This window comes from Manis javanica, chromosome 2, assembly GCF_040802235.1.
Source record: "Manis javanica isolate MJ-LG chromosome 2, MJ_LKY, whole genome shotgun sequence".
NCBI lineage: Eukaryota > Metazoa > Chordata > Mammalia > Pholidota > Manidae > Manis > Manis javanica.
In genome coordinates this window covers 10935603-10952347 of record NC_133157.1, presented here as the reverse complement: position 1 = coordinate 10952347, position 16745 = coordinate 10935603, and the positions used below count along the sequence as shown (strand labels likewise).

Genomic DNA, 16745 nt, shown 5'->3' with positions numbered 1-16745 from the left:
GCAACAAGCCTTCTTGCCAAGATTTGACACTTCAAAACATCAAAGCAACTAAAATGCCAGAGAAAAACTTTAGCAACCAAAGCAGAGGCAGACACTATGCTAAACTACCAGGTCAACAGCCTTATAGCTCCAAGAGTAAGGAAAGTGCAGTCTTTTCTTTAGAATGAAAAAGAAAAAGGCAAAATTACACTGGGATTGATAATTCATTTAAGTACAGGGACAGCAAGGTGCTGCCTTCTCCACTCTGTGCCTATGACAAGACACTACTAACTGCCGGTGGAGTCAGGACATGGCCTGAGCCATGCTCTGCCTCTGAACAAGCTACCACCGGCAGTGGATCTTAGTGGGCACCCAAGAAGAAATCCATTTGACACCTCAAGTCTAGTTTAAGCGGATATTTGAAAATAAAATCTTTGAAAATATTTTAAGACCATAATTTATGTTTAGCTAATTTACATTATTGCTTTAATAAGAATCACATTTTTTTAAAGAAAGCAAGCATAACTGAACATGGAATTGGAATTATGACTATGTATCTGTCACATAAAATAAAAGAATCTTCAGGTTGAAGGCAGAGGGAGAAAAAAATTGTACCCTGTAGAGTTTTGTCAGACAAATCCAACCTTAGAAAATGGTAAACTCAGAAAGACTGAAGCTGTAGTATAGCTACTGCAATGATCACTTACTCGGCATTTACTATCTGCCAAGCACTGTTCTATGTGCTTCATGTGTATTTAACTCATTTAATCTCCCTAACAGCTCTGTAAGGTAGGTAGCATTATTGTCCTGGTTTACAGATGAGGAAACTAAGGTTCCTATGTGTTAATGACCTTGTATAACGTCGCAGGGCTAGTGGCAGAGCTAGGATATGAAACTAGGGAGTCTAGCTCCAGAGTCTGTGCTCTTAATTCACAAAAAACTGCTTCTGTTCTAGAATCTACATTAATCCAACAGTTACTGAAAATCCACTATATGTACATGCCATGCCCTCAAGCAATTTAAAATAGAGAAAGATCAAAACGCAAACAAGCAACTTCAACAAAGGCATTATGAAAGAGGTGCTATAACAGAGGTACAAGTGTGTCAGCATATAAAGAAGGAGTCATTAATTCTGCCTGGGGCAAGAATCAGGCCTGCTTCCCAGACAGAGAGGCATCAGAGCAGCGCCTGGAAGGATCAGGCAGGAAGCTGTTAGTCATCCTCCCTGGGAGGCTGGTCAGGTGGTAACACTGGGTCAAGGAAACATAGCAGCTTCTTAGGCCATTCAAGCTCTACATAATGATGACTGGAGACTTGAGTAAGAAATGACAATTTAGTCAATAACTATGACTAAAGAAAAGTGGGTGGATATGGAAAACCTCACGAGTGGCCAAAACTATTCCCTGCTGCCTTGATTCACTCACCATACTATCACCATTTACACTTAATTAAATCTTCACAACTCTTCTAGGATCTCTATTGCCCTCTTGGCTTCTGAAAGTCACAAAAGGGTGTACTGTTCCACAAAGGTGAGATTTGGAGTCAACTAACATTTACTGACTTAAGTAGTATTTGCTCAGCACTGAGTTAGATGCTTTCATATCTTTGACCACTGAATCCTTCCGATAATCCTAAGGTGGGTATTAATACTAGGCCCATTTTTTTTTACAAAAGAGGACAGATTCAGAAAAATCAGGTAAGTTGCTCAAGGACATATGGCTGGGAAGGATTAAGTACATAGGTAGGAAATGAATGAAACCAGCCTGACTTTAAGGCTGGTGCTCTCTCCTAAAGCCCTGCTGTCCTTTTTCTTGGGAAAAGATAACCACCAGCAGGGCTGTCTGAATCATCTAGCTGGTAGACTGCAGAGCTATCAAGTTAGTAGAAGAGAAAAAATGTGAATTTCCATAAGATCTATACCAACCCAAATGCAAGGCCTCTCACATCATATTACCTTGGGTCACCAAAGTTGCTTTCAGCCCACAGACACCAAAGGAATTTGAGTCCTTGTTCTTGCTGATTTAGCACATACTAGGTGTTAAAATTTCTTTAGTGAAATCCATGTAGATGTCTGACAATGTGGGTGCTATTTAGGGCTTTTCAGGCATACTAAGATGTCAGTGACATGAATATTACCCATTAGTATTTTTTGGCAGAGATTTGATGCATAAAAGTCATATAAAAAATAAGCTCTCAGTCCTATAATCTAAGGAAGATACAATTTATTTCACAAACTTATTACACTACTAAAATAATAAGCAAGATTCTCTGCCATGTTCTCAATGCAATGGCTAAAAAGAAACATCATGTCTCTGGATCTATTTATTATACAAACACCCAAAATTACACTGATTATACTGCATCGGTATCCAACACTACTGGGAGAGTAAACAGATTATACTTAGCTCTGGCCTATTCTAGACTAGACAAAACAAAAATCAAAGTTCTCCCAAAGAGAAATTAGGGAACAATTTTTTAGTGGTAGTCTGTTCTCATGTCTTCTAAACAAGCTTAATCAGCCTCCATTATGCAGTCTCAAAATGAAAATAAGTCTAAATGATGCAAAATAACAATAATCAAAGAAAAATTATTGGTTTTGTCTTAGAGAATTGTCTGTTCACTGTCTCTGAATCTGGTTGTGCATCAGTCATTTGGAGAACCTTAAAAAAGAGCCATTCTGTGGTTCTATGCTAGACTTCTTGAACTAGAATGTCTGGAGCGGTGCTCAAGAACCTAAATTTTTAACAAGTTCTCTGGGTGATTCTAACACAACTAACCCATGGATCAGCATTGGAAATCAGTAGCAATCTGAATCTTGTGTCTAGTTCAGAAGAGGTGCTCAATGTTTGCTGAAGCAATGGGACAAAAAGTAGGAGAGGAAGGGAAAAACTAGTAGGGATGCCATGGCTGGTTGAAATCACAGCAATTTTTAAAGTATCACAAATTAAACTGTTGATACTCTATATATTACACAGTTTCTACAATGTCTCAAGGTACTTCATTCTAGTCATAGTTCAACGCGGAACAGAGAAAACCAACTCACACATAATTAAATGAAGAACATAGTTCAAAAGGCAGTTAATTGTATTTACATTTAAAAACCAGGGAAAAACCACATAAATAAAACATACCAATCTTTTCTCCTACTTCCTGCCAATGGAAGTTCCTTTCATTTATTTTTAACAGCTTTTAATATTCTCTGAGCCACAATAAAATTTTATGTGATGGAGATTAGAGAGGCTATGCTATTTGAAAGTTTGGCTGTGGAGTCTGTATTTCATGCCACTTCATTACATTTTGTTAAGGATTTCCCTCTTCACCAAAAGGATTAGTTTTCTTCTCACTTCTTTGAATACTCTTCTTAGGTTGTTAGTGTGAACTAGGTTAATCTCTTCTTTTTTAACATATAAAAGATGAACAAACAAAATGTTTGATTTATTTTGTTTTTTAAATAGAATACTAAAATTTAATCTTAGAATTCTGTTTGGTAAGTTTCCAGTTACAAGGTCTTGGCTTCCCTTGAGCACAGTTTGAAACAAAATACTGCAGTTTGTTCCTACGGCTGGAACATGCAGAGTGGAGTGTGCAGGCAAAGAGGCTTGGCTCTAGTCCAGTATTTCAAACCTTCTTAAACTGCCACTCTCATCTCTGTTTCAAGGGCTGCAGATAAGCAAACAGGATTAGTTATTTCTAGTCCAGAGAGCTAGGAAAGCTTTAAAAAATACCATTGAGGTGCCCAAGCCATCACATAGGCTGGCATAGTCACAACTGGGTGGACTTCAGGAATGTGACAATGAGGCCAAATCTGAAAAAACTATAGTCCACAAACTGACCTTTCTTAGTCACAAGACCAGGTAGTGCTGAAACAATGGATGCTGTTAGTTGGGGTGTATAGGACAGACTGGGGCAAGGCTGGGAAGGTACCCAGCCCTTCACACCAACACTGAAGCATTACTAAGGGCCAGACCTGAGGGTGCTGGTAGGGAGACAGAAAATATCACCTCCCACACTCCAGGCCACCAGTGTCCAAGACCTGTCAAGGCCCACATTCTCTGGGACTAATACTTACTTAGGAAGAAACCAACAGGAAGAAAATACTAGTTTTTCCCTTCTCCCTAAATGAGATACTATCAGAAAAGTAGTCACTCTTTTCATAGTTATGTGTACCACATAATTAGATGCAGAGCCTCAATTAATTAGGTAATGGTCTTGCCACTAAACTGTGCTTCCTTCCTAAGAACTTGTTTTCAAAACCATACACTGAATAAAATGAATATACACTCCTTTCGAAAGTAAATATGCCTTTATCATCATGTACTGGATATTCTTAGTTTCAAACTTTCTTGTACTCCCCCTAAATTATAAAAGGGTAGGTTAGGGTGAAGATACAGAGGGACTAGAAGGAACCACAGTACACGAACTCTGCAACCACAGTTAGGGAGTTAGGGAAGACATGCTGTGTAGACCCACCAAGGCTGTGCTTGTGGTAGTGGACAGGCACAGGAAAGGCTAGGAGTCAGTCAAGTCTAACAACACTCAGACAGAATGGGCACAGTCTGAACACTGCTGACAGAAATGGGGCTTTGGCTAACAGAGGGAGGGTGTCCGTTAGAAATTCATGTATTAGCCTTCTGTTTCCCTGGTGCTGTGGTGCAGGAACATAAAAAGGGCTCACTAAATCTGAAATAAAAAGCTTAGATGAGCATTCAAAGGCAATGGTTAGGCTGAGGTTCTTTCTATGACCTCAGATCCAGGGTCAACAGAATCATACCATGAATAAGTTCTCTGGCCACAAGTATTAAGGGTAACTCACGACACATGAAGAGTCACCAAGGACGCAGTCTGAGATAGTAAGGAAGGGATTGGCTTGGAGCCAAGGAAGTGGGTTTTAATCCCACCTCTGCTGATTATCTTGTACAAGGCACTTCAACTTTCTGAGTGCCAATGTTCTCACCTGCAAAAGGAGAATAAAACCAACTAGCTCCTAGGGTTGCTGCAAGAATTTATGAAAAAATACATATGTGATTCACACAGTACCTGGCACATAGCAGGTGACTCAAAAGGGCTAATTTAAAAGAATTTTAAAGGGATGTGGGAGATAATTGGGGATTTCTGATATAAAACATAGGTTATGAATCCAAATAAGGGTGTCCTATATCCTTAGTCTGTGCATGCTGCCAACACACCTCTCTGGTAGCCTTGGAGCTATATATAAGCTGCATAAGAAGTTCCTTTCATTATTACACAATCAGGACTTATTTTTAACCCAGTTCCACCAGTCATCGTATACACCCAATCTACTGAGTTGGCTCAGACTATCTTTCTGGCTCTTGAAAAGAATTTTCAAACTCCCTTAGTAGGATGGATATTCTTAACAATGTGTGCCTCTGGCTCTTGTGACAGTTCCCACACAAGGTTCCTGAAAACAGTTTGAGAGGTGGCACCCAATAAACGTAAGCTGGTCCCCAAGGCAAGCACTTTGAAGAGGCTGAGATTCATTTGCATGTGTATAATTCCTGGAGATTTCTCCTTATCTAAAGCCAAAACCTCTCTTCCCCTGACACTGCCTCATAAAGACCTAGGTGCATGTCACTCTCTTATCCAGGATGTGACCTTGGGCAAGTTACTCCATTTCTTAGTAGATGGGCTATTCTGTAAAATTGGGATAATATCCATCTTCTAGGACTATCGTTGGAATTACATGATAGAATCTTTATAAGGGTTTTATTTTAGACCTACCTGCTATCCCTAAGAGTTACCAAAAAACAACATGAATTAAACTCAGATATGAAAATCTGGAAGAAAAATGGGGCCTTTGTGCTAGAAGAAATCACCCTGAAGTATTTACACTAGAGAACAAGATTTAGTTAAGCCTTACCTATTTATCATTTATAAAGAAAAACAATCAATACACATTAACGGAGCAAAGAGAACAAAAACTTACATTTTTCTTACACAGAGTATCACAACATTATTGACCAAGAAAGCTTGAAATGAATATTACCTGACTCTGAACTAAATATTGCTGGGTTTGTCTCTTATTGAAGCAGCCATTTTTATAGAGGATAGCCCTCTGGAGTGTTTGACAGCTTTCAGTAGCTTGATGAGTCTGAGGAGCATTAAGCCAACATCTTACCAAGCAAAATAAAAAAAAAATATAGTTTGTCGGTATGACAGACCACATCTGAACGTGTCAAGAGACAGTCATCAGTAAACATAGCCTTTGCATTGCCCCTCTCATCAAAAAATCAACAAAAAAACCCTATTGAGGAAATAAAAGACAACAATTAGAAAACTTTTAAATTATGAAATTGGAGAGATCCAAAGGTTTGGATAAAATGATGTTTGCTCAGCGACTTTGTCCCAGAAGAACTGCACATAACTATTAAGATGCTTCTGATCATATGTGAAACAAGGAGAACCCCTCTCCCCTGAAGAGGTTTCTACCATCAATCAGTAAAATTCAGAACTCAATTAAGAATCAACTGCTGGTCATAATGAAGTTTTTAAGTCAAAGTAATACATGTTTACAGCCTTAAAAACCAAACAGAAAGTACTAAAGGCCTATACCGAAAAACAGCAATCTATCTCATGAGATTCCTTACGCTCAATTCATTGTAATCACATTCAACACAATTCGTATCTCCTTTCTAAATAACTTTGCTTGATTTTAAATTCTAAACATTAATATTGGACTTCCTATTAGATGCTGTTAATTTAGGATAAACATATACATACACTATATACCAGAGCCCATTCTAAGAGCTTTGCAAGTATTATCTCATTTTAATTTTACTTAATATGAGGTCATCAGTGACCTGAACAAAAGCTGTGTCAGTGGAGTAGGGGGAGAGGGAGGTAAATCCTAACAGAAGACTGAGGAGAGAATGAGAGCAGAGGAATCAGATAGTAAATAGAAATAAGTCTCTGGAGGAATTTTGATCTAAAAGGGAGAATAGAAATGGGAAAAAAGGGGTGAAGGTCAAGTAAGTTTTGTTTTAGTTTGAATTCTGGGAGAAACTACAGATGTCAGCAAGCTCATAAGAATGTTTATCAATAGAGATGAAACAATGATGCAGGAAAAGAGGAGCTTGATGCTGGAAGAATCTCCTTGAAGTAGCAAGAGGGAAACTGAAGTGTTCCCCTCTCAACAAGGCACTCCTTGGCCATCCATCTAAAACTGTAATCCCTGCCACCTCCCCCCCCATCCACTCTCCTCCTCTGCTTCATTTCACTCCTCACTACTCACTATTAGCTACTGTACTATATATATACATAATTCCCTTGTCTACTGAAGGTCTACCTTACTAGAATGGAAGTTTCATGAGGACAGGGATTTTTGCCTGTTCCGTTCACTGCTGTATCATCCTCAGTGCCTACAGAGTACCATGAAAAATACTCGTTGAATGAAGTCAGGCGGACAAGTGGAGTGGTTGGCCCTAGAGAGTACAGACAGTTCATCAGCAATAGAGAAGGAAGAGTAGAGCTATCGGGAGGGTGACAGGTGTGGCAGGCACTTGTGCCACTCTCTTTTAGGGCTGCCATTAGAGAGTGTAGAATTTCAGGTTAGAAATCATTTTCCCTTAGAAGTCCAAACTGCTTCACTGTCTTCTGGGTTCTAGAATTGCCAATGTAAAATCTCATGCAATTTTGATTCTTAACCTTTGTATAAGAACTACTTTGTCTCTATCCCTCTATTGAAAAATTTCATAATAAAGGGGGCTTTGTAACTTATATTTAACTTTTGAAAATTCTGAAATTTATATATATATATATATATATATATATATATAAGTATGTATATCATTTAAGAAACTTTTAAAGGAAAAACCCAGCACCTAATCAGTGTTTGGCAAACTACAGCCTGAAGGTCAAGTCTGGTCTGCCTTCTATTTTTGCACATAAAGTTTTCTTGGAATGCTGCCACACCCACCAGTTTACTGACTGTAATCTACAAGGTCTGAGTTCAGTAGCTGCAACAAAGACCACATGGCCTACAAAACCCCATTTACTATTGGACCTTTTACAGAAAAGTGTGCTGATCCTTAACTTACCTCAGGAGAGAAAACAATGCTTTTGATGTCTTGCTATGCCTTATTCCCTTTGAGGAAATTGCTACCTAAATTTTGTGTTAATGATTTTTTTTCCCTTATAGTTTGTAAATATCCCTAAATATAATATACCATTTAGTTTTTCCTACTTGAACTTTATATGAATGAAGTCATACGGTATATTCTTCTGTAGTTTCTTTTATTCAAAATTCTGTTAGAGATCCAATCATGTTGATGGTATAGGTCATTTTCACTGGTACATTCCATTTGTTATCATTCCACAATTTTACCAGTTTTCTGTTGATGATCACGTGGGCTCTTTCCAGGTTTAAAAAACAAAAATCAAACAATGCTGCTATGACAATGCTTGCACATATATCCTACTATACATGCTATCCACATAATTGCGCTCAGGAATTTGTTAAGTGCAGGGCATGTGCAAATAGTTTTGTACTACATACTCTTCAAAAGCAGTACATGAAAGTCTCCCAAAACATCTCCAGTGTAACATCTGACTTTATCAGACATCTACTGCTTTAATCACTATAATTTTAATTTGCTTTTCTATGATTAATGTGATTAATCATCTTTGCATATATTTATTAGTCACTTGCATTTGTTCTATGAAATTCCTGTTTGTGCTTTTTGCCAATGCTTCTACTGATAGATTTGTCTTCTTCTTAACTGTAGTAGTACTTTATACATAGTTCTGATATTAATCCTCTGTCAGTTTTATACATCTCAAATATCTCAACCCCAGCTTGTGATTTGTCTTTTCATTCTCCCTATGGTATCTTTTAACAAACACATATTCACAACTTTAATCTTTTCCTTTATATAACGTTTATATTGGATTACTTATTTAAATCCATCTCTACTCCAAGATCATACAGATTATTCTATTTGGTCTTCTGAAGGTTTTTAAATTTTGCCTTTCACATTTAGGTCCTTGATCCATTTGGAATTCAGTTTGTATGTGGTGTAAGATAGACACTATCTTCCATTTCTTCCCCACGTGGATAATCGATTACTAAAAAGTCCACCCACTCCCCCAGATTTTACAATGCCATCTCTACTGTATACAAAGAGCTCATTCATATACAGTCTGTTTCTGCAATGTCTATTCTGTTCTCTCAGTCTATTTGGGTGTCCCTGTACCATCACTAATGTCTTGATTACTACAGTTCTATAAAAAGTTTTGCTACCTGGTAAAGTAACCCTCCACAATTCCTTTTTTTGGTATCGTTAATGTACAATTACGTGAGCAACATTCTGGTTACTAGACTTCCCCTACTATCAAGTCGCCCCCACATACCCCATTACAGTCACTGTCCATCAATGTAGTAAGATGCTATAGAATCATTACTTCTCTTCTCTGTATATACTGCCTTTCCTGTGTCCCCCTTGCTACATTATGTGTACTAATCGTAATGCCCCTTTTTCCCCCTTATCCCCTCCCTTCCCACCCATCCCCCAAGTCCCTTTCCTTTTTGTAACTGCTAGTCCATTCTTGGGTTCTGTGATTCTGCTGCTGTTTTGTTCCTTCAGTTTTTCTTTGTTTTTATACTCCACAGATGAGTGAAATCATTTGGTACTTGTCTTTCTCTGCCTGGCTTATTTCACTGAGCATAATACCCTCTAGATCCATCCATGTTGTTGCAAATGGTAGGATTTCTTTTCTTCTTATGGCTGAATAATATTCCATTGTGTAAATGTACCACGTCTTCTTTATTCATTCATCTACTGATGGACACTTAGGTTGCTTTCATTTCTTGGCTATTGTAAATAGTGCTGCGATAAACATAGGGTTGTATATGTCTTTTTCAAACTGGGCTCCTGCACTCTTAGGATAAATTCCTAGGAGTGGAATTCCTGCATCTAATGGTATTTCTATTTTGAGTTTTTTGAGGAACCTCCATACTGCTTTCCACAATGGGTGAATTACTTTACATTCCCACCAGCAGTGTAGGAGGGTTCCCCTTCCTCCACATCCTCACCAACATTTGCTGTTGTTTGTCTTCTGGAAGTTGGCCATCCTAACTGGTGTGAGGTGATATCTCATTGTGGTTTTAATTTACATTTCTCTGACGATTAGCAATGTGGAGCATTGTTTCATGTGCCTGTTGGCCATCTGAATTTCTTCGTTGGAGAAGTGTCTGTTCAGCTCCTCTACCCATTTTTTAATTGACTTATTTGCTTTCTGTTTGTTGAGGTGCGTGAGCTCTTTATTTAATTTGGATGTCAACCCCATATCGGATATGTCATTTATGAATATATTCTCCCATACTGTAGGATGTCTTTTTGTTCTACTGATGGTGTCCTTTGCTGTACAGAAGCTTTTTAGTTTGATATAGTCCTACTTGTTCATTTTTGCTTTTGTTTTCCTTACCCAGGGAGATATGTTCATGAAGAAGTTGCTCATGTTTATGTCCAAGAGATTTTTGCCTATATTGTTTTCTAAGTTTTATGGTTTCATGACTTACATTCAGGTCTTTGATCCATTTTGAATTTACTTTGGTGTATGGGGTCAGTGATCCAGTTTCATTCTCTTATATGTAGCTGTCCAGTTTTGCCAACACCAGCTGTTGAAGAGGCTGTCATTTCTCCACTGTATATCCATGGCTCCTTTATTGTATATTAATTGAACATATATGCTTGGGTTTATATCTGGGCTCTCTATTCTGTTCCACTGGTCTACGGGTCTGCTCTTGTGCCAGTACCAAACAATTTGTCTTGATTACTGTGGCTTTGTAGTAGAGCTTGAAGTCAGGAAGTGAAATTCCCCCCAGCTTTATACTTCCTTCTCAGGATTGCTTTGGCTATTCAGGGTCTTTTATCATTCCATATGAATTTTAGAACTATTTGTTCCAGTTCATTGAAGAATGCTGTCAGTATTTTGATAGGGATTGCATTGAATCTGTATATAACTTTAGGCAGGATGGCCATTTTAACAATATTAACTCTTCCTATCCATGAGCACGGGATGTGTTTCCAATTATTGGTATCTTCTTTAGTTTCTTTCATGAGTGTCTTGTAATTTTCAGAGTATAGGTCTTTCACTTGCTTGGTTAGGTTTATTACTTGGTATTTTATTTTATTTTTTGATGGAATTGTGAATGTAATTGTTTTTCTGATTTCTCTTCCTGCGAGGTCATCATTAGTGTATAGGAATGCAACATATTTCTGTGTATTAATTTTGTATACCGCAACTTTGCCAAATTCAGATACTAGATCTAGTAGTTTTGGACTGGATTCTTTAGGGATTTTTATGTACAACATCATGTCATCTGCAAACAGGGACAGTTTGACTTCTTCCTTGTTTTCTTTTTGTTGAATCTTTGTTCTTTGTGTTGTCTTATTTCTTTGTGTTGTCTGATTGCCATGGCTAGGACCTCCAGTACTATGTTGAATAGAAGTGGGGAGAGTGGGCATCCTTGTCTTGTTCCATATCTTAAAGGAAAAGCTTTCAGCTTCTCACTGTTAAGTATAATGTTGGCTGTGGGTTTGTCATGTATGGCCTTTATTATGTTGAGGTACTTGCCCTCTGTACCCATTTTGTTGAGAGTTTTTATCATGAGTGGATGTTGAATTTTGTTTAATGCTTTTTCAGCATCTAAGGAGATGATCGTGTGGTTTTTGTCCTTCTTTTTGTTGATGTAGTGGATGATGTTGATGGATTTTTGAATGTTGCACCATCCTTGCATCCCTGGGATGAATCCCATTTGATCATTATGGATGATCTTTCTGATGTATTTTTGCATTCGGTTTGCTAATATTTTGTTGAGTATTTTTGCATCTATGTTCATGAGGGATACTGGTCTTTAATTTTCTTTTTTCGTGGTGTCTTTGCCTGGTTTTGGTATTAGAGTGATGTTGGCCTAGTAGAATGAGTTTGGGAGTATTCCCTCTTCTTCTTTTTGGAAAACTTTAAGGAGGATGGGTATTAGGTCTTCACTAAATGTTTGATAAAATTCCTCAGTGAAACCATCTGGTCCAGGAGTTTTGTTCTTAGGTAGTTTTTCGATTACCAATTCAATTTCTTTGCTGGTAATCGGTCTATTCAGATTGTCTGTTTCTTCCTGGGTTAGCCTTGGAAGGTTGTATTTTTCTAGAAAGTTGTCCATTTCTTCTCGGTTATCCAGTTTGTTACCATATAATTTTTCATAGTATTCTCTCATAATTCCTTGTATTTCTGTGGTGTCCATAGTGATTTTCCCTTTCTCATTTCTGATTCTGTTTATGTGTGCAGATTCTCATTTTTTCTTGATTAAGTCTGACTAGGGGTTTATCTATTTTGTTTATTTACTCAAAGAATTGGCTCCTGCTTTCATTGATTCTTTCTATTGTTTTATTCTTCCAAATTTTATTTATTTCTGCTTTCTTCTTTATTATGTCCCTCCTTCTACTGACTTTGGGCCTCATTTATTCTTCCTTTTCTAGTTTCATTAATTGTGAGTTTAGATTGTTCATTTGGGATTTTTCTTCTTTCCTGAGGTAGACCTGTGTTGCAATATATTTCCCTCTTAGTACGGCCTTTGCTGCTTCCCACAGATTTTGCGTTGTTGTGTTATTGTTGTGATTTGCCTCCACATATTGCTTGATCTCTGTTTTTATTTGGTCATTGATCCATTGATTATTTAGGAGCATGTTATTAAGCCTCCATGTGTTTGTGGGTTTTTTCATTTTCTTTGTGTAATTTATTTCTAGTTTCATACCTTTGAGATCTGAGAAGCTGGTAGGTACAATTTCAGTCTTCTTGAATTTACTGAGGTTCTTTTTGTGGCCTAGTATATGATCTATTCTTGAAAATGTTCCATGTGCACTTGAGAAGAATGTGTTTCCTGCTGCTTTTGGGTGGAGTGTTCTGTAGATGTCTGTTAAGTCCTTCTATTCTAATCTGTTGTTCAATGCCTCTGTCTCTTTATTTATTTTCTGTCTGGTTGATTTGTCCTTTGGAGTGAGTGGTGTGTTGAAGTCTCCTAAAATGAATGAACTGCATTGTTTCCACCTTTAGTTCTGTTAGTAGTTGTTTCACATATGTAGGTGATCCCGTGTTGGGTGCATAGATATTTATAATAGTTATATCCTCTTGTTGGACTGACCCTTTATCATTATGTAATGTCCTTTTTTGTCTCTTGTTATTTTCTTTGTTTTGAAGTCTATTTTGTCTGATACAAGTACTGCCACTCCTGCTTTTTTCTCCCTGTTAGTTGCATGAAATATCTTTTTCCATCCCTTTACTTTCAGTCTGTGTATGTCTTTGGGTTTGAAGTGAGTCTCTTGTAGGCAGCATATAGATGGGTCTTGTTTTTTAATCCATTCTGTGACTCTATGTCTTTTGATTGGTGCATTCAGACCATTTACATTTAGGGTGATTACTGATAGGTATGTACTTATTGCCATTGCAGGCTTTAGATTCGTGGTTACCAAAGATTCAAGGTAATTCCTTTACTATCTAACAGTCTAATTTAACTCACTTTGTATGCTATTATAAACACAACCTAAAGGTTATTTCTTTTCCCTCCTTTTTCTTCCTCCTCCATTCTTTGTATGTTATGAATTATATTCTGTACTCTTTGTCTATCCCTTGGGTGACATCTATTTAGCCTTAGGAATTCTTCCATCTATAGCTGTCCCTCTAAAATGCACTGTAGAGATGGTTTGTGGGAGGTAAATTCTCTAAGCTTTTTCTTATCTGAAAATTATTTAATCCCTCCTTCAAATTTAAATGATAACCTTGCTGGGTAGAGTATTCTTGGTTCAAGGCCCTTCTGCTTCATTGCATTAAATACATCATGCCACTCCTTTCTGGCCTATAAGGCTTCTGTTGAGAAGTCTGATGATAGCCTGATGGGTTTTCCTTTGCATGTGATTTTTTTCTCTCTCTAGCTGCTTTTAAAAGTCTGTCTTTATTCTTGATCTTTACCACTTTAATTATTATATGTCTTGATGTTGTCTTCCTTGGTCTCCTTGTGTGGGAGATCTGTGCACCTCCATGCACAATTCATTCTTTTTCTTCAAGTATGTCTTGACACTTCCTCAGCTTTTCTGTATTAATTTTAGAATTATTTTGCCAATTACTGAGCAAAATTCTACTGGAGTTTTGAATGAAACTGTATGCAATCTAAAGATCACTTTGGATATGACACCCTCAATACATTGTCTTCCTAATTCATAAACATGGTCATGCTTTTTCTCTGTCTACTGGTGACCAAATTCCCCTTTCAGATTGTTATTATGGTAAGTTAAATTAATAGATTTTCTATTATTATCAACTTTACATTTCTGGAATAAATCAAACTTATTATGAATGATATATTTTATACATTTACTACTATTTTCTTTAAGACTTTAACAGCTGTGTTAATGAGATTGGTTGATAGTGTCTGTTCTTTCTGGTAGTGACCCCTTGTGTGGTTGAATGTCAATATTATTCAAGTGTCACGAGAAAACCTGGGGTTATATTCCCCCTTTTTTCTAGATTCTTAAGGAGTTTGTCTCAGACTGAAATTATTTCTTCCTTGATGGATGGTATGAGGGATGATAGATGGATAAATATGTGTGAAAGCCAACATAGTAAAATGTTAATGGCAGAATGTAGGTGGGTTTATTTGGAAGATCACAGTAAAATGACTTCAACTTTTTATATTTGAAAATTTTCATAATAGAATATTGAGAAAAATATAAGCCCCTAAACTTATAAGATAAAAAGAATATGAAAAATATTTGTTATACATATTGTAAAAGTTATTAGCATATAAGAAGAGCTCATTCCAATTTATTTAAAAAAAATCAAGAACCCTATAAAATATCACAAAAAAGACATTAACAAAATACAAATGGGAAATGGCCCATGGAAAATATTCAGTTACTTCTAACCAAAGGAATTAAAAATAAAGCAAACCTGCAATACCATTTTATGCATTCACTATCACCAAGCACAGCCTGTCTGGGAAGCAATCTGGCCATCCATAAGTCACAGAGCTTATCAATTCCTTTGACCTGGTGGTCCCACTCCTTAGAATATGAACTATATCAGTCAAAAGCAGCCAAAAGATGTTCACTGCAGTATCATCTACTCAAGGATTCAACTATGAACCAACCTAAATGGCCTTCAAAAGAAGGAAGATCTAATAAATGATGCACATCAGTTTAAAGGAATGATATGTATATATATATATGTAAAAAATGACAACAATGGAAGCTTATAAGGAAATGTGTGAAGAGTACATAACACACAATCAGCTGGAAAAGTATAAGGATAAAATGAAATATGCATTGGCATTGTAAAGGAATATGAAAAATTAATGAAAATGACATGTAACTATCTGAGGAGATCGTGACTGATTTCTTTTATTTTTTCTTATTGTATATTTATTGATTGCCAGTTATTTTTTTTTATTTTGTTATCATTAATCTACAGTTACATGAAGAACATTATGTTTACTAGGCTCCCCCCTTCACCAAGTCCCCTACACATACCCTGTGACCGATTTCTTTTTCTTTAATCTTTACATTTTCTTTTATCTTTTCGATAGATCTTTCAATTAAAATAAAATAATTTAAAAACCCATCTCAAGACTGTCTACTCACAGTGCTGAGTTTGCTGCAAATGATGAGTATCCGGCGTTCGTAGAGCATACTGGCATACAGATGTAACATGTTGTTTACATCCACAGCCACAAAATATTCTGTCAGATTTCTCTAGGAGAAAGAAGAAGGGGAGGTTTGTGGCTTACTTTATTTGTTCTCATTACAAGCAGTACCTAATAAAAGCAAAAAAACACAAAATAATCATAAAGTATACTCTCCTTTTCCCCTGTCCTATTCTTTCTACCTGGGAATCCAAATCCCACTCATGTATAAAATCATGAAATGTAAAATTGGTAGCAACCTCAGGGATGAAGTCCCTCTGTGTGGTGATTAGAGTTTACAACATGAGATGAGAACATTTACAGCACTGTGCTGCTTTTCACATCAGTTCTAAAAGGTGAGCAGGACAGGAAGTCCACAACCTTACAAATGAGGAAACCAAGGCAAAGAAAGATATGCTAAACAGCACTAAATTATGTTTTCTACCTTTATCTTGCATCTACCTACCACTTCAGCATTTTAGTAAGAAATAATAATAGTAATAATAAGGGAGAAATGTGGGATTCACATATAAATCAAGTATAAAAATCAAACAAATAATCATATCTGACTTGATTGTTTATAGTTCATGATGCATGATCAAAACTGAAAGTTTGTGATATGACTGCCCTTGCACTGTTCACCTTGTAAGAACTTATTCACTATGTAAGAACTTACTCACTATGTAAGAACTTGTTCGTTATGCTTCAGAAGATTGGAGACTGTTGAGAATTAGGCTTGGGATTGATTAATGATTGTGCATTGAGTCCCCTATACAGAATTTTATTGTTGTTAACAACCATTTGATCAATAAATATGAGAGATGCCCTCTCAAAAAAAAAAATTTAAAAAAAAGGACTGCAGCTCAGATCTTCTAGTCCCACATTCTAGAACTCTCGCAATGCACCAAGACATCCATCTAAGCAGAAGAAAACACGCAGAGACCAAAATGCTTCTAGTCCAGGGCCTGTTTCTATCCAACTGATGCCACTCACAAAGGCCATGTGTGCTCTTCTGCTATCAACAGCACTGTTGTCCCCTTTCTCCACAGTTTACATTCTCTAAAATGACTCGGCTGGAATT

The 16745-nt window shown here is 36.9% G+C and overlaps 1 protein-coding gene across 12 annotated transcripts in view; it reads right to left on the bottom strand.

The window, feature by feature from the left end:
• DENND1A (DENN domain containing 1A) overlaps positions 1 to 16745 on the bottom strand; it is a 538445-nt gene that overhangs the window by 218166 nt on the left and 303534 nt on the right. For all 12 annotated transcript variants that reach the window (XM_073224730.1, XM_073224762.1, XM_073224757.1 and 9 more), the window contains one exon: positions 15624 to 15734. In XM_073224730.1, the coding sequence (XP_073080831.1) occupies positions 15624 to 15734 (111 nt within the window). The remainder of the gene's footprint in view (positions 1 to 15623; positions 15735 to 16745) is intronic.